Consider the following 20,252-nt stretch of genomic DNA (forward strand, 5'->3'; position numbering starts at 1 on the left):
CCTCCGCCCCAGCTACTCCGCCCCGCCTCCGCCTGCGATGGCTCCCGGCGCCGCCCCTGCCGCGCTGCTTGCGCTCCTGGTCCTGCTCGGGACTCTGCTCCCAGGTGAGTCAGGGGTGAGGGCTGCCGTCGAGTCAGCTTTCGGGATCCGAGGCGCGCCCCGAAGCCGTGGGGGGACCAGCTCCCGACTGGCTGGGAATAAGGCCATTCGTACTTAGGTCAGTGTTTCTGGGAAGTTGGGGTTAGAGGCACCGATTGAAAGTCAGCAGCCGAGGGTTCCCGTCCAGACCCTTCATGGCTCTATCCTGTGCTCTCCGACTGCGGATTGCCCCTCCCGAGGATCTACAGGTTTTCCGCTGTAAAATGGAGACGTTTAACAGCGGCCACCTCGCAGTGGTTGTGTCCTGGCCCCAGGAGGTGGTCTGACGGTGTAGACACACGCCCCAACCTTTAGGTAGACTGGAACCCCTCCTCCCCCACCCCGCCATGCACATTCTGTGCCTCAACCCGTGCCCCTAGGGGGAAGTCCAGGACTCTGCTCGGGGGAATTCCAGGGCTGACTTGCCCAGGGAGCAGAGGTTAAGAAGTGGGATGCCCCAGCAGCTCTTCCCCACCTCCAGCTAGGAGGAAGGAGAGAAGGGGAACTGGGCTGTGTGCTGTGCTAAGTTTCTTCAGGCGTGTCCAACTCTTTGCCACCCTATGGACTGTAGCCTGCCAGGCTCTTCTGTCCATGGAATTCTCCAGGCATGAATACTGAATTCCCAACCCGGCCTCCTGGGTTGGGAGACTGGAACCCATGTCTCCTTCAGCTCCTGCATTGCAGGCAGATTCTTTACTGTTGAGCTACCGGGGAAGCCCAGGAGAAGCCGGACAGCTGGTCTCAAATGGTGGCCACTTCGAAAAGCAGGAGTGTGAAAAATCCACACCGTGGTTACCAGCTCAACAAAGAGTTCTAATTCAGACTCTGATCTGGAGTCTACCCCTTTCGAGCTGAATAACCTCCCTTCGTGTGTGGGGCTCACCAGGCTCCTCTGTCCATGGGATTTCCGGGCAAGAATACTGGAGTGGGTTGCCATTTTCTCCTCCAGAGGATCTTCCCAACCCAGGGATCTCTTGCACTGGCAGGCGGATTCTTTACCACTGTGCCACCTGGGAAGGCCCAACATCCCTTCAGATCTCAAAATTTCCTTCTGAAATGAGAAGGATTCCAGAATCATCCTTGGAGAATTCAAAGAGCTCCTGTTTCCCTCCATCCCAGATGGAGTAGACCCAAAGTTGAAGGCAGAAATCTGATGGATGGGCTCAGAGAGACATTTTTTCAGCTTTGAAAGTGCCATGGTCTGAGGGAGCTCATCAGAACAGACCCCCTCTTTCTTATCTGCAGCCACTGCCTACCTGCCCTGTGCTAGGAGTTGCTTGTGTCAGCGGAAGGTGTGGTGACTGTATTTGCCCACTTTATAGATAGAGGAAAGTGAGGCCCAGAGAGGGGAAACCACTTGTCCAAGGGAGTGGGGACCAGCCTGATTGGAGCCCTTTCACCCCTGAAGGGCTAGCTCCCTCTCCTTGACCTCTTGGGATTGAAACATACACTGACTTCATGCCCCTCTTTTGCTAAAATCCTCCACGTCTGCTTAGAAGTTCCTCAGAATGAAGACCACATCCCTGGCATGGCTTAACCCTGCCTGCATGATCCTCTTGACCCTGTTTCCCCCCCAGCTTATCCCCTTACTCTGCTCCAGCCACCCTGCCTCAGGACCTCTGTACTTGCTGTTCCCGGAGATCATTTCCCTTTTCTCTGGAATGGCTTGCTTTTGCTCTTCATCCTAATCTCTGCTCACATATTCCCCAGTCACCAAGGCACGGTCTGTTCTCTCATCCCATTTTGTTTTTGCCAAAACCCTTGTCAGCATCAGTTGTTAATTATGTTGTTTACTCATGAATTTTTCTATCTCCCACACTGAAGGCAGAGTTTTGTCTTGTTCAATGCTGTGTCCCCAGCACGGGCTGGATGCATTAATATTGATGAGCCCCAGCTGTCATGCCTGACCACCCCCCTTTTGATTCCAGGGTCTGGAGGTGCCGAAATATCAATACATCCTTCAAAAGCCATCATACCCCGTGGAGGCTCCCTGAGAGTGAACTGCAGTATCTCCTGTGACCAAAAGACAACGTTTGGCCTAGAGACTGTATTAAACAAGGAGGAAGTGGGCCGTGGGCTCAACTGGAAGGTTTTTCAACTGAGTGATGTGCAAGAAGAAATCAACCCGTTGTGCTACTCAAACTGTCACGGGGAACAGATTGTAGCTTCGATGAACCTCACCATATACTGTGAGTGGCTGGGTCCAGGGCCTGGACTAGGCAGACTGGGTGGGGGAAGTGGACAGGGGAGTCCCCAGCAGGTTGGAACAACCTTTATGACTTGGTGGGTGAAGGCAGGGTCTCACTGAAGAGCAGGGGGTCTGTCTTCGGAAAGTCTCATTGTTGTCTGGAACCCTTCCTTGAACTTCCTTGGGTGTGCCTTTGGAGTATGGTCAGAGAATCAGAACATTCAAGAATGCTGGCTCTCTAGGCCTCTTTAAACAGATGACAAGGTCATAGATCTGACTCTTTAGAAAAAGATGCTGGGGGTTTCCCGGCAGTGGTTAGGATTCCAGGCTTTCACAACCTTGGACTGGGTTCAATCCCTGAGATCTACAATCCTGCAAGCCTCACAGCTTGGCCAAAGCGGGGGGGAAAAAAAAGATGAGAATTAAAATTAGCCCTGAGATGACCCTTTTCACATATTGGCAACAATCCAGAGAATTGACAACAGCTGTGGTGGCAAGAGTGTGGGGAAGGAGGTTATCCTAGAACATTGCTGACAGTGTGGGGGCGCAGAAAGCACAACTTCCAGTGGGGGAGGGGGTATCAGTCTTCAAAAATGTCACATAAGGGGGTCCTTTGATAGAGAAACACACTCCTGGGAATTGGGCCTATAGATGTTCCTACCCATGAGGGAACTGAGAGGGGACGGGGTTATTCACTGTGGCTTGATCTGGAAGCGCAAAAGTTTGCAAGCCACTCAAATGTAGGGAACTGGGGAAAGCAAGCTGTTCGTTCTGGAATAGTATGCAACTGTATAAAAGAAGGAGGAGACCACTCTCCCCAACCCCTGGCAATGACTAGTCTGCTTTCTGTCTCTGTGTTTCCCTATTCTGGACATTTCCTTTACATGGATCGTGGAGTGTGTGGGCTGGTGTATCTGGCTTCTTTCACTTTTCGAACTGTTCAAGGTTTATCCATGTTGCAGCATGTATTAGCACTTAATTCCTTTTAGGGCTAAATAATATTTTATTGTATGGATGTAGAACATTTTATCTACCCATTAGTTGATGGCCATTTGGCTTGTTTCCATCTTTTTAGGTGGGATAGTGGTCACTCTAGCAGAGGGAGTGTGCTAGTGGTTGATGGGGGCATTTAGGGGACTTCTGGGGTGACTAAAAAAATTCTATTTTGAGTAGTATTTACAAGAGTCCTAACCTTAAAGCAGTTATGTTAACCTGCACATTTACTTTTTTATGGTTTTCTGCTTCTTAGTATAACAATTAAAAATATTTTTTAAAAAAGAATGAGATGGAAACTCCCACGTGTACTGTCAAGTTCAAAAGAAGTAAGGTCCTGTCCAGAATCAGTAGTACACCTACCACAGTGTTAGAGAGCCACAGGGGCTAGGTGAGGAAGACTGTGTTTCTGCATTAAAGAGCCCTGAAAGGAAACACAGTAGATAAGAATAATAGCTGGCTGTGAGGAGAGAAGCTGGGGAGGTCTGGGAGAGGGCAGAGGGCCTAGTTTTCTCTGTGTACCTTTTGTTTCCTTTGGGCATTTTGAAGTGTGACAGTGAGTTAACATGAATATAAGCAATAAATCAGTTCAGTTCAGTCTCTCAGTCATGTCCAACTCTTTGCAACCCCATGGACTACAGCACTCCAGGCTTCCCTGTCCATTACCAACTCCTGGAGCTTGCTCAAACTCATGGCCGTTGAGTCGTTGATGCCATCCAACCATCTCATCCTCTGTCTTCCCCTTCTCCTCTGCCTTCAATCTTTCCCAGCATCAGGGTCTTTTCCAGTGAGTCAGTTCTTCAAATCAGGTGGCCAAAGTATTGGAGTTTCAGCTTCAGCATCAGTCCTTCCAATGAATATTCAGGACTGATTTCCTTTAGGATTGACTGGTTTGATCTCCTTGCAGTTCAAGGGACTCTCAAGAGTCTTCTCCAACACCACAGTTCAAAAGCATCAATTCCTCAGTGCTCAGCTTTTTTATGGTACAACTCTCATGTCCATACATGACTACTGGAAAAACGAATCCACCTGCAATGCGGGAGACCTGGGTTCTATTCCTGGGTTGGGAAGATCCCCTGGAGAAGGGAAAGGCTACCCACTCCAGTATTCTGGCTTGGAGAATTCCATGGATACTGTATTATTCATTTGGGCTTCCCTGATAGCTCAGTTGGTAAAGAAATAGAGACATGAATTTCAAATGAAAACAGAAGAAAATAAAAAAGGAGGAAAGAAAGAGGACTGGCCTACTGGCTTTGGGATTAGACAGCCTTGGGTTCTAGTCCCAGCATGTCTGTGTGTGTGTGTGTGTGTGTTCAGTCGTGTCCAACTCTTTGCAGCCCCATAGACTGTAGCCTGTCAGGCTCCTCTGTTCTTGGGATTCTGTTAGCAAGAATACTGGTATGGTTGCTGCTTCCTACTCTAGGGGATCTTCCTGACCAGGGTTTGAACAAGCATCCACTGTCTCCTACATTGGCAGATGGATTCTTTACCACTGAGCCACCTGGGAAACCCCTAGTGCCAGTAGGGTCCTCACTAACTGGGTGACCCCAATGTGGGGGAGCGAGAGGGGAACCCATGGCTCCTGATTGATTTTCACTTGAAACCTCCTCGGAAGGATTTAATGATGCAGTGAGGCCTGAAGGACATTTTGGCTTCACAGTACCTGTGTCAAAGAAGCTTTGGGGTAAATATCAGGTTTGTTTCTGGTTTGAAGGATGTTTGAGCAGCAGCTAGCCAAGTGAGGGAAGTCCCCAAACATTCCCAGTGACCTCTGAAACCACACGCCCACCCAGAAACTTCCTCACAGGACTGTCTGCCTCTCAGCCTGAGAGTTGAGAACCCCTCCCTCCAGGTTTGAGTCCTTGCACTACTATATTTCTCCTTCTTTGGGTTCCAGACTTTACCTTAGTTTTCACCTCTGTGAAATGGAACAGATGGGCGTACCCAGTAGCAAGGCGTCACCTAGGAGACACTATAGCTTGGTCTTGCCCCACCACCAGTGGAAAGATAAGGGAGCATCTCTGGGTGGCTGAGCTTTCTCTAGAAGGAGTTGTAATTCCTGCAGGAGGGAATCCCTAGCTGGGCTTTGTAGGACATGTAGGAGTTGGTAAAGACAGGTGTTCTAGTCAGAAGAAGTGGACTGGGCAAAGGTTTGGAGTGCAGAAACAAACAGCCTGGGATTGGGGAAACCAGAGGGATTGACTATCAAAAGGTCAGTGTCACTGGACCTGAGTCTGACAGGACCTCGAATGCCAGGCTGTGAAGCTAAGACTTCTCCTTTGGGAAATAGGGAGCCATGGAGGATGTGTGAGCAGGCCAGGGATCTAGAGCTGAGGGTTGAACTTAGAGGAGGCCAGAGAGCAGCTGGCTATGGACCCAGCCCAGGTCACACATCTCATGGGCAGTGACACATACAAGAAGGGAGTGGCCGACAAACATTTGAAGGGTGGAATAATCAGGACTCAGTTTGGGACTAAAGATGGGGAGTCAAGGAGAGATACCGGTGGAACAGACCTCCTGCCCCCATCTGGCTTTCAGGGCAAGGAGCTACGCTTGCAGATGTGAGTCCCATTTGGGGACTGTGGTTTGAGGAGGCCTTCAGCTCTGCAAGCAAGGGTTTGCAACAGATGGTCAGAAGTAAGAGTTGAGTGTCTGGGGGTTTTCTCACCCCCTCTTTTTTAATAGCTTTTAATGAACAATGCAATGAACTTTGGTGTATTTATAGAGGTGAAAAACCACAATCTACTGTAAGAATGTATCTGTCATATCTCTCACCTTAAAATTAACCTCATGCCCATTTACAGTCACTCTCGACTTCTGAAGTGGATTAATAATAGTCCTAAAAAAAATAATATTACTCCTACCTTCATTAGTCCCAGCTTACAGCTTAGAAAACTGAGGCTTGGTTTCTGTAGCCACAAGGGCTGGGACTGTTCAGTGGCAAAGTCACTCCCCCATAACCCATAGCAAAGAAGCAGAAAAGCTAAGAATCAACTCTAGGTTCCTAACATATTAAGATCTCTGCTTTCTCTTTTTTTTGGTTGGAAAAGGAAAGTTTGCTTTGTTCAGGGGGTTGGCAATCTGGGGATAAGGTGAACTCATGTCTTAAAACCAACTCCCAATATCACTGCTGTTTAAGTGACATTTCAGGGCCACTTGAGAAGGGACTAGGAGTGGGAAGCCTCCTTGGGGAGTCTAGGGTAGAGCAGGGGGCTCTCAATGCTAAGCCACAGCTCATGCTGGCAATTTCCACTGGCAGGAAGATCCAGGCTTGGAATTCTTACCTCATGCAGAATGGAGACCCTGGCCTGTGAATACCCTGCTCACAGATGGTGGTTTCAGGGGATACTTGGGGGTACTTTTTTTTTTGAGCATCTGTGGGTTGTTCTTACATTTTTGACATTTCAGGGGATCAGACAGTTTATTTGGGAACCTTCAAAAGCAGGCTTCCGAAAGGCCTCAAATAGGTGTGGGTAGTCCAACCTCATTCTTTCTACAAACACAGAGCACCTCCCGTGTGCCAACAGTACAACAGGGAACAACAACAAAAAAGATTCCTGCCCTCCTGGACCGACATTCCATGGCAGGGATAATAGAGAAACAAATGAACTCAGTCGATGATTTTATACCTCAGAGGTGAGAGATGCTATGCAGAAAAATATGGCCAAAGAGAGAAGGAAGAACAGAAGTTTTGTTTTGTTTTGTTTTTACAGCAAAGTCTAGAGACTGGGCAGCTTAAATATACTGTATTTATTTGCTGGGACTCCTGGCAATAGCCTTTAAGTTCCTTTCCCACTTGTGACTCTCAGATGCTGCTGTGAATAAAGAATTATTTTGCCTCCTTCACAACCACTTGGGGACGTCTCACCAGGTTATCCTGAAGCTCTTAACATTCCGATCTGGCTTAGGTGGTTTGGGGAGTGTTCTGGGGAAAAAGTGGTGAGGTTCCTGGAGCAGGTGTGTCCAGGGCCCCAACACACCCGCTGTGGGCAGGCAGCCAGCCTGTCCTGTTCACACAACACCTCTTTCCCCTGCAGGGTTCCCGGAGCGCGTGGAGCTGGCTCCCCTGCCCCTCTGGCAGCCTGTGGGTGAAGAACTCAACCTGAGCTGCCAGGTGTCTGGCGGGGGCCCCCGGCACCACCTCTCCATGGTGCTGCTCCAAGGGGAGGAGGAGCTGGACCGGCAGCCCGTGGGAAAGGAGGAGCCCGCCGAGGTCACGTTCATGGTGCAGCCAAGAAGAGAGGACCATGGCACCAGTTTCTCTTGCCGCTGGGAACTGGACCTGCGGTCACAAGGGCTGGAACTCTTCCAGAACACCTCAGCCCCCAGGAAGCTCCAGACCTATGGTGAGGCACTGGGGAGCCAGCAGAGAAGATGGACTGAGGGGGATTTCTTGCTTGGGATGCGGGGTCCCTGAGAAGGAGAGGCCCCTGGCCATGGGGCTGCTGAGAAAGTGGCAACCTTGATTGCAAAGGCTTCTGGGAAGAGCATCTTCTTGGCCACTGGGGTGGAATGTTCTGGGCTGGGTGCCTGCACTGAAGGATGATCTGAGAAGGCTGTGACCCAGGGCAAGTGGTACGTGTGTCCTGAGACAAGAGTGACCCAGCCAGTTTCCCTGGAAGAGGGGGTTCCAGCCTGGGGGGATGGAAATGGCCCAGGAGAGGGCTTCAGGATGTCTGTCTGCCCCCTGTTTACACCGGCTCTGTCTCACCAGTCATGCCATCGACCGACCCGCACCTTGAGGCCCCCCTGGTTGTGGAAGTAGGCTCACGGTGGCAGGTGAATTGCACGCTGGATGGACTGTTCCCAGCCTCGGATGCTGAGGTCTACCTGGTGCTGGGGGACCAGAAACTGGAATCCAATATCACGTACAATGGTGACTCTGTCTTGGCCAAGGCCTGGACAGAGGAAAATGAGGAGGGCACCCATTCCTTGAGGTGTTCAGTGAGTCTGGGAGAGAAGGTCCGGAGGACGCGAGGCAGCGTGACCATGTATAGTAAGTAGAAACCCAAGTGAGCCTTCCGAGGGGGTGGGGCTAATGCCAGGGGCGGGGCTCACTGTGTGTCTCACCTCCAGGCTTCCCACTTCCCACCCTGACCCTGAGCCCTCCTGAGGTCTCAGAATGGACTACTGTGACCGTGGAATGCGTGACCCGTGATGGAGCTGTGGTGAGGCTAAACGGAGTCTCAGCTGAGCCTCCGGGTCCGAGGGCCCAACTGAAGCTGAACGTCAGTGCCGACGACCACGGGAGCAACTTCTCCTGCTCTGCTGCCCTGAAGATAGCTGGGCAGGAGGTCCACAAAATCCAGACCCGGGAGCTCCATGTCCTGTGTGAGTGAGGCCGCTGGACAATGACCCCTAAGTTCCAAGCCCCAAACACCAAGACCCTAAGAGCTCCTGCCCTCCAAGGCCCACCCTCACCCCTACTGACCCCCCTCCCACAATCTTGCTGTGTTTCTTCAGACGGCCCCCGACTAGACCAGCGGGATTGCCTGGGAAACTGGACGTGGCAGGAAGGCTCGGAGCAGACCTTGAAGTGTGCGGCCAGGGGGAACCCAATCCCCAAGCTGAACTGTAGCCGGAAAGGGGACGGGGCTTCACTGCCCATTGGGGACCTGAGGCCTGTCACGCGGGAGGTGGCGGGCACCTACCTGTGTTGGGCCACCAGCGCTCGTGGCGAAGTCACCCGTGAAGTGGTCCTGAACGTGCTCTGTGAGTTCGAGTTCTGGGATGGGCAGGGCAGGGGCAATTTGGCTAGCTCAACACTCACCGCTGCCTTGTGTCCTCCCCACAGACGGCCAGAATATCGTGGATATTGTCATTCCGGTGGTAGCTGTGACCCTCATCTTGGGCGCTCTGGGCACCGCTGGTTATATCTACAACTACCAGCGGAAGATCCAGAAATACGAGCTACAGAAGGCCCAAAAAGAGGCTGCCTTGAAACTGAATGCTCAATCCACGCCGCCCTGAGCCCACCCCAGGATAGGACCTCTTCAACTCCCCGAGCCGTGACAAATGGGGCTGCATCAACCCATGGTGGACACATGCCGTTAAGCTACACCCACCTTCCCTGGATGCCAGAGGACCAAATAGAGGACTCAGGACAAACAGCATCTGGGGTCATGGCCTTTGCACAGTTATGACCCGCAGGCCTCACACCTGACCTGGAGCCACAGGACTAAGACAAAAGAAGGGGCCAAGACTCAGGGAATGACTCTGAGGGATGTCAAAGTCTGACCTGGCCAGAGGCTATGTGATGGAGACCCTTACCTCCAGCATGGGGACACTCAACTGGGAAACATTGAAACTCACCCTCTGCTGCGTGTGCTGAGGCCCTACAGTCCTAAGAGAGATGTGGCCCTCCTCAGACACATGCAGCATTGAAACACAGAACCCCACACTTCCTGAACAGAAACCAGCTCCGGCATTACTGTCCACAGACTGTTCCCAAATCTTGATGATGACATATTTATTCACTGGTTTTTCTACTAGCTATTTATTGAGTGACTTCTATGGGGGCTAGAACTTATAAACAAGAACATTGATTCTAGCCCCCAGGGAGCTCTTAGTCGAATCTCATTCAGGGTCGTCAGGTACAACTATTCTGGCTATGCACTGCACAAGAGTGCCTGGCAAAAAGATTAAGTGGGGCTAGGATTTTCCACTCTATTGGCCAAGCTGCTTTCTCCTAGAAAGGGATTAGTAATGATGATAGGGTATTGCTGGTGACATGCCCAGAGATGACCCACCAAGCCCTTATACCCCAGAATTAGCACTGACCTCTGTCAACACACCTCTCCACCCATATGCATCTCTGCTAATGCTCACAATGACACTTGGTGGTTGTTTAGTCACTAAGTCGTGTCCGACTCTCGCGACCCATGGACTGTAGCCTCCCAGGCTGCTCTGTCCATGGGATTCTGACACTTGGTGGCAGGCCTAAATGTCGGTGCTCACTCCTTCACAGTTACCCCACAGGGTTGCACGAAACTCTGCCCAACCCCCATGTGCCCTTGCCTTGCCCTTCCTGTTTCCACCTCAGTGGGACCACACAGTTCCAAATTCCTGCAGCCATGAGGATCCTGCAGGCAGTGGGGAGGAGAGGCCTGGGAGTAGCCCCTCCCAGCATGGGAAGCCTCTCCCTTGTGCTAATAAAGCTGTTTCATCCTCCCAGCCTTGTGTGAGTTGAGGCGAGGTGTCATGTCCAGCTGGAGCCCCTTCTACCAGTTTTCCCACTTCCTGCTCCAAGAAAAGGCTGGGGGTTCAAGGCCCAGCCCTCAGGCTCTAATCCAAATGTGAGGTTTATTAGGGCCTTTGAAGACTTAGTGAAAATGAAAAATCCCTCTCCAGAAAAAAAACATGACGTTTGGTTTGGAATGGCGTCGAGAGTCCATTTGTTAAGCTGTGGGAGTGGGGTGTATCCTGCAAGGCTCCTGGGCCCCTCACTCTCTCTCACCCCCCTTTCCCCACTCTCCCCACCGGGTGGGGCCAAGGAGGAGGTGCTACGAGCCTCCTTATCTCCAGAGCCAGACGTGACTCCCTGGCGCCCAGCCCTTCAGTCCGGGCTTTTTGCCATGGGGTCTCTGCCCCTCGTCTTGCTTCTGCTTTTGCTGTCGCCCTCCTACCCGCGAGGCGGGAGCGCGCGGAGGCGTCGGGGTGCGCGGACGCAAAGCCCGGGGGGCAGCTCTCACCCACCGTTCTGGGTGCGCCTAAGCCCCGACTTCAAGGCAGTGCCGCTGGGGGGCTCAGTGTGGCTCAACTGCAGCAGCAGCTGCCCCCTCCCGGAGGGTTCCAGCCTCCGCACCGAGCTGCGGCGGGGTGAGACGCTCAGTGGGCCCCGCTGGGTATCCTACCAGCTGCTGGATGTGAGGGCCTGGAATTCCGATGTGCACTGCTTCGTAACCTGCGAGGGAGAAACGCGGGGGGCCACCGCCAGGATTACAGCCTACAGTGAGGGACAGGGCTCAAGCCGGTCTGGGGTGAGGGGAGGAGGACGGAGTATGGGTAGTTGACAGTCGCGCTAGGAGGAGCCTTCGGACCTTGCCCAGCCGGCCCCCTCTTGCTTTAGAACAGCCAACCAGTGTGATCCTGGAGCCTCCGGTCTTAATGGGCAGTGACTACACTCTGCGCTGCCACGTGACGCACGTCTTCCCCGTGGGCTTCTTCGTGGTGACTCTGAGGCGCGGTGGCCGAGTCATCTACTCCGAGAGCCTGGAGCGCTTCACAGGCCTGGATCTGGCCAACGTGACGCTGACTTACCTGTTACCCTCCCGGCCCGGTGACTTTGGGCAGCCTGTTACCTGCCACGCCCGCCTCAATCTCGACGGCCTGGTGGTCCTCAGTAGCTCGGCACCCGTGACGCTGCCAGTCCCCGGTGAGGCACCCTTATAATTCTGGGAGGAGTGGGGAGGTGTTATGACCCCAAAAGGGGGCGCGGGCCAAGCTAGAGCATGTCCATGGGGGTCATTACACCTCCAAGCGCTCTGTTTCGAATTCTCCCCTCCTATTCCCAGCTTGGAGTCCTGCGTCCAAAGCCTTGGCCTCTACCTCCATCGCAGCCTTTGTGGGGATCTTTCTTGTCGTGGGGGCCCTCTCTCTGCGAAAGTACCTATCGATGCAGCCTCCGGCATAGAGGCATTGGTCCATGCAGGCTGAACAGGAGGAAAAAGCAATCTGGGACAATTGGTGGAACCTTGGCTGGATCAATAAAGACTTTCTCAGCCAGCTCTGCCCCTGGGCTTAAAGTTCCCCCATTAGGGCACCTCCTTTGACTGAAGTGGTCTTCTTTTTTGGCCTAGCCTCTTTCATTTTTCTCCAAGTTCCTTGTCTCCCTGAGGGCCCTTGAGGCTTCCTCACTCTGGTCTCCCATACGGGAGCCCCAATCCCCCTGCATTGCCAGCTTTTGTAGTAAAAACCTCTCTCCTGGTCATTATCAGTGAGGAGCAGAAGGGCAAAACATGGGCCCTAGGGGGCTTCAAGATCTAAGAAGGCGGCTTCCTGGTGTGGCTTCTTCTGATTGGCTCCAGCGCTGCCACACGGCAGCTCTGATTGGATGTTAAGTTTCCTACCCCGCCCCCTTTAGACCTTGCACTTTACTGAAGGGCAGGGGCGGGGCGAGAAGTAATCCCCAGAGTTCTCTATTAGCTCTAAGAGGGAGGGCACAGGTGGGCGGGGTCATATGTATATTTTGAGGGACGTGGATCTGCAGAAAAGATACCCGGGTGGTGACTGAGGAGAAGGAGCAACCATATGGTGTGTGTGTGGGAGGGGGCTGGTGTGTGTCATAGACTCGCAGCCTGGAAACATCCTGAAAGTCACCCGGCCAGGTGGGCACATGGAGAGCGTACAAATCTGGGGCCCAGAGGTAGGGTCAAAAGTATCACAGTTGGCCTTTTGACCTCGGGTGGACACAGAATCCAGACCTGCAGCGGATGCCTGGCAAGGCCCGTGTGGTCCAGGGCCCCGCCCGCCGCGCAGAAAGTGGATGGGGACGCTCTTCGGCGGCTCCAGCTCACACACGCCGCGCAGACACGTGCCTGCTGCACGCTGGGTAAATACAAGACCCAGAGCCGAGCCGACCCTAATTTAGACGCCCGGGAACGCAGCGCGCACGCACACGTGTTCCCAACTCGCTGTCACTTTCGTCCCCGCCCCTTCTGTCGCGTGCGGGGGCGGAGCCAGAGAAAGACCTGAGGCGTGGCTGTAACTCTTAGCTCCCAGGGGTTAAAAGGGGAGAAGGCTCTGTGAGCGAGGCATCTCGAAATCTCCTAGAACCTTTCCACCGCCAGCTTCCGCTTCTCAGATCTCTCCTAGCCCCCAACTCAATCCCGGCTTCCAGGGGCTCTGGTGGGAGGGATTAAATATGGAGATGGAGTTCGGAGTCCAGCTCATTATGGAAGCAAGTGGTGGGTGGGGGTTTGCGAAGGACAACCCTGCATCCCCCACAACCTTCGCGTCGCCTCCGGGGATGACGCGGGAGCGCGCAGCCGCCCCCAGAAGGCTCCGGGCGATGGGGCCGGCCTCCACGAGGACCCCGGGGGTCGCTAGCTCCTGCCAGCACGCCTTCACCAAAGCCTGTAGCCTGGTGCAAGCTCGCCTTCCCGCCCCCTACCGCCGCCTCTGCTGCCGCCCCCTCCTTGGAAACCAAGTTACCAACGTTAAACCAATCCCCGAGCGCAACTCAGCCTCCTCCACACCCCACCCGCCGCGCAGCGCCGTCCTCTAGCCCAGCTCAGCGCTCGCGGTCCCCTCGCCTCCTGCGCTTCCCCCGCGGCGGCGATGCCAGGGCCCTCGCCAGGGCTGCACCGGGCGCTGCTCGGCCTCTGGACTGCCCTGGGCCTGGGGCTCCTCAGCCTCTCAGGTAAGCCGGTCTGGCTGAGGGTGGACAGGGTGGGGGCGGAGTTCCTGGACCCTGGAAGCGGCCACAAGCTCCTCCCCTCTCCGCCCTCGCCTCGCTCCCACGCTTCTGCTCCCACCTTGAGCCCAGGGGCCTTCTTTAACCCTCTTTCCCCAAACACACACTGAAGACCCAGCTTCCTGACTTCTCGCTCTCCCAGGTCTCTACCCTACCTTCTTCGAGATCCTGGTTGCTCTTTTGCATCCATCCTCGAGCTCTGGAGACACCACGTCTCCCTTGACCCCTCCCGGGGTACCTCCTTATGTTCTACTATGCACCATAGTCCCTACGGCGTCTTCCCTACTCGAAATCAACGAAGACCCGATCTCACCAACTGCCGTGACTCAAAGGCGCTGTTTCCGCTCCGCTCGGAGCCCTAGCAACCGAGTCCATCGGCTGTCGGCTGTTCCCGCGGTTCTTTTCTTGAGCCCAGCCCCAGACCTCTTTCCGTACTCTTCACCTCTTCACCGGGGTTTGTAATCTTCCCTTACCCTTGCTTGACTTATTCTCATCTCTCTTTCGACACCCCCTCCACTTCAACCACAGTCTCCCCATCTCTTGGCGAGAGGGAGTGAGAACCAGGTGGTTTCCCTTCCTGCGCCCGGGGTCCCCTCCTCCCAGGATTGCTGTGTGCATTGGAGACCCCATCTTTCCTCTCCCCTCTCCCCTCCCCATATGCTTCCCCATCACTCTGCTGGCACCTTGGAGAGCAGGACTCTTCGCTACCACGTACCAGAGACACCCTCGAGGTTTGGGTCGCGGGAGCGCGCTTGTAAACCCGAGACCCAGGCGGGATTTGGAACTCCCGGCTGTGGCCTCTGCTCATTCCCTGGGAATCCCTGACTCGGGCAGAGGGGCACGTAGATCCCAGGAAGGTGGCTCCCAGGCTAAGCTTGCGTTTCTCCGAGCAGCCGTCACGCAGGAACCTTTCTGGGCGGACCTGCAGCCCCGAGCGGCGCTCGTGGAACGCGGGGGATCGCTGTGGTTGAACTGCAGCACCAACTGCCCACGGCCCGAGCGCGGTGGCCTGGAGACCTCGCTGCGCCGGAATGGGACCCAGAGGGGTCTGCGCTGGCTGGCGCGGCAGCTGGTGGACATTCGCGAGCCGGAGACTCAGCCGGTCTGCTTCTTCCGCTGCGCGCGGCGCACACTGCAGGCGCGTGGGCTCATTCGCACTTTTCGTGAGTTCTCAGCGGCCACGCTCTTACTCCACTACTTTCCCTCCCTTCCAGGTCCCGCTCCCTGGGTCAAGGGGTCCTCCCCTCCAGACCCCACTCTCTGAATCCTCACCCCCTCCCCTTCTTGGTCCCCGGAGTTCCAAGCCAAGTCCTTCTGAGCCTGGCATTTCCAACAGCCGTGGTTCCTCCTCCTTGCAGAACGGCCAGATCGTGTGGAGCTGGTGCCGCTGCCAGCCTGGCAGCCAGTGGGCGAGAACTTCACCCTGAGCTGTAGGGTCCCTGGTGCTGGACCTCGTGGGAGTCTCACATTGACCCTGTTGCGGGGACCCCAGGAGCTGATCCGCCGCAGCTTCGCTGGGGAGCCACCCCGAGCGCGGGGCGCCGTGCTCACAGCCACGGTCCTGGCCCGCAGGGAGGACCATGGGGCCAAATTCTCCTGCCGTGCTGAGCTGGACCTTCGGCCGCATGGCCTGGGACTGTTTGAGAACACCTCAGCCCCCAGAGAGCTCCGAACCTTCAGTGAGTAGCTAGGAGGAGAAGGGGCCCAAGAGGGGTCGGGCTGGTGTTTAAGAATTTTGAAGGCAGAGAAATCAGAATTCTGATTCTTGCTCCAACACTCACCAGCCGAAAGTTATTTTCCTCTCTGCGTTGACGATAATTCCATGTTATAGTACGTGTGAAACGCTTAGAACATACTGAGCGTTCGGTACAGAAGTTCAAGTTCTGTTCTTCTACCACCAGCCCTGCCTCCGGAACCCCCTCGCCTCACTGCCCCCCGGCTCCTGGAAGTGGGTTCAGAAGGACCCGTGAGCTGCGTCCTTGATGGGCTGTTTCCAGTCTCGGAGGCTGGTGTCTACCTGGCGCTGGGGGACCAGAGGCTGAGTCCCAATGTCACCCTCGAAGGGGACGTTCTCATGGTCACTACCACAGCCACAGCTAGCGCAGAGCAGGAGGGCGCCAGGCAACTGGTCTGCAATGTGACCCTGGGGGGCGAGAGCCGAGAGACCCGGGAGAACGTGACTGTCTACAGTAAGAGTGGGACCTCGGGGGTGGAGCCAGAGGAAGGCGAATGCGGGGCCAATAGTGGGGGGGGGCCGTGGTATCCGAATAGGCGTTGCCCGAGAGTCCTGAAGGGGCGGGGCAGCTACTACCGGTTGGATAGTCGCTAGAGAGGTGGAGTCTGAGCTGCCCCAAAGGCAAGATCGCAGACCCGACGAGGATACCTAGATCTGTGGCCTGACCTCCTCAAGGGGGCGGGGCAAGAAGGGAGAGAAGCCGGAACAGCCCACCTGTGGGGTGGGCGTGCCCACAGGGGTCTGGGGCGTGGAGTTTGAGCTGAGTCTTGGAAAGATGCGCGTTTCTGAACCTGCACTATACGAACTGTTCGGCTGCAGGGGGTAAGTTTCGGGTTACTGAGCTGCAGCCTTGAGCGGTGGGAGGGGCGTGGTCAGTGGTCTTCCGGCCAATGCCCCCCGCCCCAGGTTTCCCGGAGCCCCACCTTACTCTGAGCGAGCCCAACGCCCCCGAGGGGACGATCGTGACAGTAACCTGCGCAGCGGAGACCCAAGCCCTAGTCACACTAGACGGAATTCCAGCTGCGGCCCCGGGACAGCCCGCCCAGCTCCAGCTAAACGCCACCGAGAACGACGACAGGCGTGGCTTCTTCTGCGACGCCACCCTCGAAGTTGACGGGGAGACCCTGAGTAAGAACAGGAGCGTAGAGCTGCGTGTCTTATGTGAGTTGGCCTTTAACCTCTCGCCTCCCTGCTCGTCATCTCAAGGGCCTACCCGATCTCTGGCCGTATCGTGGAAGTGGAGGCTTTTCTCACGTCTAGGCTCCTGTATATATATGCCCCTGCCCTCAGACGCTCCCCGGCTGGACGATTCAGACTGTCCCAGGAGCTGGACGTGGCCGGAGGGACCAGAGCAGACACTGCGCTGCGACGCCCGCGGAAACCCACAGCCCTCGGTGCACTGCACGCGGCCTGACGGCGGGGCGGTGCTGGCCCTGGGCTTGCTGGGACCGGTCACTCGTGCGCTCGCTGGCACTTACCGCTGCACTGCGACCAACGACCAAGGCCAGGCGGTCAAGGACGTGACCTTGACGGTGGAGTGTGAGTGGGGGTGCATGGGGCACACCTCTGTCTGGTTCTCAGGTCCTAGGGGTGGCCTGAATACACAGGAGGGTGGAAACAGGGTCTAAGGTGTGCTTTTGAGCAGGATTTTGAGAAGGTAGTGAGCGGGTTTATGGGAAGATCTTATGAGAAGGACTGTTCATGGGGTTCTCATGACTACACTGAACTGAACTATGAGAAGGAAGGAGAGGACGAGGTGGAAGTGTGCACAGGGGCCTGGGGCGTGGCGTTTGAGCTGAATATTGGAAAGGTGGGTGCTCCAAAACAACTAACAATTTTTAGGTCAAAATGGGGAGGGTCAAACAGTGATCAGTGCCAAACTCCTTTGCTTCGGTGGCCAGTCCCTGTGCAGAGTGTAGCCTGCCTGCCTAGGATGGGAAAAAAGGGTCCAGGGACTCTAGACTGTCCACTAAACCCCAGACTCAACAATGCTCCCCTCTCTAGATGCACCAGCGCTGGACAGCGTGGGCTGCCCTGAACGCATTACCTGGCTGGAAGGAACAGAGGCCTCCCTGAGCTGTGTGGCTCATGGGGTCCCACCACCCAACGTGAGCTGTGTGCGCTTTGGGGGAGCCGAGGTCATCGAGGGCCTAATGCTTGTGGCCCGGGAGCACGCGGGCACCTACCGATGCGAAGCCACTAATGCCCGAGGGTCGGCAGCTAAAAATGTGGCTGTGACAGTGGAATGTAAGTGGGGACAACACGGTTCAAGATGGGGCATGTCAGAATAACCTTGGATAACTGACTTCAGTTGCTCTGCTCCCCAGATGGCCCCAGATTTGAGGAGGTGAGCTGCCCCAGCAACTGGACATGGGTAGAAGGATCTGGGCGACTTTTTTCCTGTGAGGTGGCTGGGAAGCCACAGCCAAGCGTGGAGTGTGTTGGCTCCGGAGGCACCAGTGAGGGGATGCTGCTGCCGCTGGCACCCCCAGACCCAGGTTCCACAGCCCCCCGAATCCCTAGTGATCTGGCACCGGGTACCTACATCTGCAATGCCACCAATCGGCACGGTTCCATGGTCAAGATTGTCACCGTGAGCGCGGAGTGTGAGCGAGGCCCAGGCGGGCGGAGGGTAGGGGGCGCTGCGGATCTCGGCCCCTCCCTGACCCATTCCCCCCACCCCCCGCACAACCCCGTGGCTGTTTTGCAGCGCCACCGCAAATGGATGAATCTACCTGTCCAAGTCACCAGTCTTGGCTGGAAGGCGCGGAGGCTGCTGCGCTGGCCTGCTCCGCCCGGGGTCGCCCCTCCCCGCAAGTGAGCTGCTCCCGGGAAGGCGCGCCCCGGCCGCAGCGGCTGCGCGTGTCCCGAGAGGATGCGGGCACTTATCGCTGCTTGGCCACCAACGCACACGGCACGGACGCCCGGATCATCACCGTGGGCGTGGAATGTGAGTAGGGCAGCACCAGATAGAGGGCACTTGGTCTCCAGGACAGTGAATAGAAGAGGTGGGATTGCCCAGGATTGTTCGAGGGCACCTCTCCTAGTCCCATTCCCAGGGACAAGGAATCCCGGCCTTAACATGAGGGTAAAGGAAAACTCTAGGGAACAAAAGCCGGCTCCCCTCAGTTTCTGGGTCTGAAAGGCACTGGCCTGGGTCCCTACCTCCTTCCACTCAGTGAAGCAGGGCTCAGTTTAATCCCAACAGGCCAGTGGTAGGGGGAGGGGACTCTGATGGAAGGCAGAATCCTTGCCTGTTCATTTCAGGAGGGGCGGTCTCAAAAGGGGGCGCTTGGTCAGCAGCTGGTCCCCTTCCACATCCTGTCCCCTGTAGATCGCCCAGTGGTGGCCGAGCTGGCTGCTTCACCTCCAGGAGGCGTGCGGCCAGGTGGGAACTTCACGTTGACCTGTCGAGCCGAGGCTTGGCCCCCAGCCCAGATCAGCTGGCGCGCGCCCCCGGGGGCGCTCAACATTGGCCTGTCGAGCAATAATAGCACGCTGAGCGTGGCTGGCGCCATGGGCAGCCACGGCGGCGAGTACGAGTGCGCAGCCACCAACGCGCATGGGCGCCACACGCGGCGCATCACAGTGCGAGTGGCTGGTAAGTGGCAATGGGGAGGAGGCGGGGTGAGGGATCTGAAGGCGGCTGTGACCTGCGCCTTGGTATTATTGATCCCATCCCTGCCTCCCTCTCAATCTCCACAGATGAGACTGATGTGAACCAGGGTAGAAATTAGGGGCGCCCTGATGGGTGGGGCTTTGATGGCGGGTTCGAGGTGGCAAGTGGAGGGACAGGGAGCTGACTGGAGTCAAAGTAAGGGAACCTTCGAGGATGTGACTGTTATGAGGAGGGACTTTATATTAACTTTTGAGCGGTGGAGACTTGATACAATTTAGCCTCCACTGTGTGTCTGTGGAGAAGGGGGTTGAAGAGGGACCAAGAGAAGAGGATTTGGGTGAGGCCCCCAAGATTCCCACTCTCATTTCGTGTATCTCTAGGTGGGGTTGGGGTCTTTTTAACTTTTTTTTTTTTTTGCCATGTGAGATCTTAGTTCTTTGACCAGGAATGGAAACTGCGCCCCCTGCAGTTGGAACGCGGAGTCTCAACCGCTGGGGAAATCCCTAGGGGCTGGGGTCTTTCTGGGGAGTAGGAATGACCAGGTCACCCTCCCCATCGTTTTGAGGGTGAGGAGAGTTGGTTGACTTGGTATCCCTGGGGTTAGGGGCTTTTATCCTCTCTGTGATGGGGTGGTGTGTAAAATGGGTCAAGGGCATCACCCGAGTTGGGGGTGCCCTTACTGGGGTAACTCTTTTCCTCCAAGGCTGAGTTCCCTGATGCTCCCTGCCAGCCGCATGAGGACTGACTTCATGCCTGTGGGGAGGGGAAGAAGTGGCCCGGGCTTGGCGTGTGGACCGAGCCCGGAGCTCGTCATCCTCTTTGAGCGTCTCCACCCCGCAGGTCCGTGGCTCTGGGTCGCTGTGGGCGGCGCGGCGGGGGGCGCGGCACTCCTGGCCGCGGGGGCCGGCCTGGCCTTCTACGTGCAGTCCACCGCCTGCAAGAAGGGCGAGTATAACGTGCAGGAGGCCGAGAGCTCAGGCGAGGCCGTATGTCTCAACGGCGCGGGTGCCGGCGCCGGCAGGGATGCAGGTGCTGAAGGTGGATCAGAAGCTGCGGGCGCCTCGGAGGTGCCGGCAGGGGGCGAGGTCTTCGCCATCCAGCTGACGTCAGCGTGAGCCCGCACCCCTCTCCCGGCGGGCCGGGGACGCCCCCCGCCCCAGACTCA

At 56.0% G+C, this 20,252-nt stretch overlaps 3 protein-coding genes across 3 annotated transcripts; all 3 read left to right on the forward strand.

The window, feature by feature from the left end:
* On the forward strand, window positions 1–10,632 carry LOC128050899 (intercellular adhesion molecule 1). Its single transcript, XM_052643339.1, has 7 exons — window positions 1–104; window positions 2,067–2,327; window positions 7,357–7,665; window positions 8,034–8,315; window positions 8,396–8,650; window positions 8,783–9,031; window positions 9,114–10,632. Exons 1-7 carry the CDS (start codon window positions 38–40, stop codon window positions 9,287–9,289), a joined length of 1,599 nt encoding a protein of 532 aa, XP_052499299.1. The 5' UTR covers window positions 1–37; the 3' UTR covers window positions 9,290–10,632.
* A 261-nt stretch (window positions 10,633–10,893) lies between these two features.
* On the forward strand, window positions 10,894–11,951 carry ICAM4 (intercellular adhesion molecule 4 (Landsteiner-Wiener blood group)). Its single transcript, XM_052644232.1, has 3 exons — window positions 10,894–11,269; window positions 11,388–11,693; window positions 11,833–11,951. Exons 1-3 carry the CDS (start codon window positions 10,894–10,896, stop codon window positions 11,949–11,951), a joined length of 801 nt encoding a protein of 266 aa, XP_052500192.1.
* Window positions 11,952–13,597: 1,646 nt separating this feature from the next.
* Window positions 13,598–20,202, forward strand: ICAM5 (intercellular adhesion molecule 5). Its single transcript, XM_052644022.1, has 11 exons — window positions 13,598–13,679; window positions 14,627–14,896; window positions 15,092–15,412; window positions 15,635–15,922; window positions 16,375–16,629; window positions 16,759–17,007; window positions 17,473–17,715; window positions 17,796–18,074; window positions 18,179–18,418; window positions 18,803–19,069; window positions 19,928–20,202. Exons 1-11 carry the CDS (start codon window positions 13,598–13,600, stop codon window positions 20,200–20,202), a joined length of 2,769 nt encoding a protein of 922 aa, XP_052499982.1.
* Window positions 20,203–20,252: the final 50 nt, after the last annotated feature.

This window comes from Budorcas taxicolor, chromosome 7, assembly GCF_023091745.1.
Source record: "Budorcas taxicolor isolate Tak-1 chromosome 7, Takin1.1, whole genome shotgun sequence".
Classification (NCBI taxonomy): domain Eukaryota; kingdom Metazoa; phylum Chordata; class Mammalia; order Artiodactyla; family Bovidae; genus Budorcas; species Budorcas taxicolor.

Excerpts from the sequence above, each read along its gene's own strand:
- LOC128050899 (XM_052643339.1), top strand. The coding sequence starts at position 38 with ATGGCTCCCGGCGCCGCCCCTGCCGCGCTGCTTGCGCTCCTGGTCCTG. Across the intron at positions 105-2,066 it reads GCTCGGGACTCTGCTCCCAG|GGTCTGGAGGTGCCGAAATA; the intron begins GTGAGTCAGGGG and ends TTTTGATTCCAG. Across the intron at positions 7,666-8,033 it reads CAGGAAGCTCCAGACCTATG|TCATGCCATCGACCGACCCG; the intron begins GTGAGGCACTGG and ends CTGTCTCACCAG.
- ICAM4 (XM_052644232.1), top strand. The coding sequence starts at position 10,894 with ATGGGGTCTCTGCCCCTCGTCTTGCTTCTGCTTTTGCTGTCGCCCTCC. Across the intron at positions 11,270-11,387 it reads CGCCAGGATTACAGCCTACA|AACAGCCAACCAGTGTGATC; the intron begins GTGAGGGACAGG and ends CTCTTGCTTTAG. Across the intron at positions 11,694-11,832 it reads CGTGACGCTGCCAGTCCCCG|CTTGGAGTCCTGCGTCCAAA; the intron begins GTGAGGCACCCT and ends TCCTATTCCCAG.
- ICAM5 (XM_052644022.1), top strand. The coding sequence starts at position 13,598 with ATGCCAGGGCCCTCGCCAGGGCTGCACCGGGCGCTGCTCGGCCTCTGG. Across the intron at positions 16,630-16,758 it reads CGTAGAGCTGCGTGTCTTAT|ACGCTCCCCGGCTGGACGAT; the intron begins GTGAGTTGGCCT and ends CCCTGCCCTCAG. Across the intron at positions 17,716-17,795 it reads TGTGGCTGTGACAGTGGAAT|ATGGCCCCAGATTTGAGGAG; the intron begins GTAAGTGGGGAC and ends TCTGCTCCCCAG.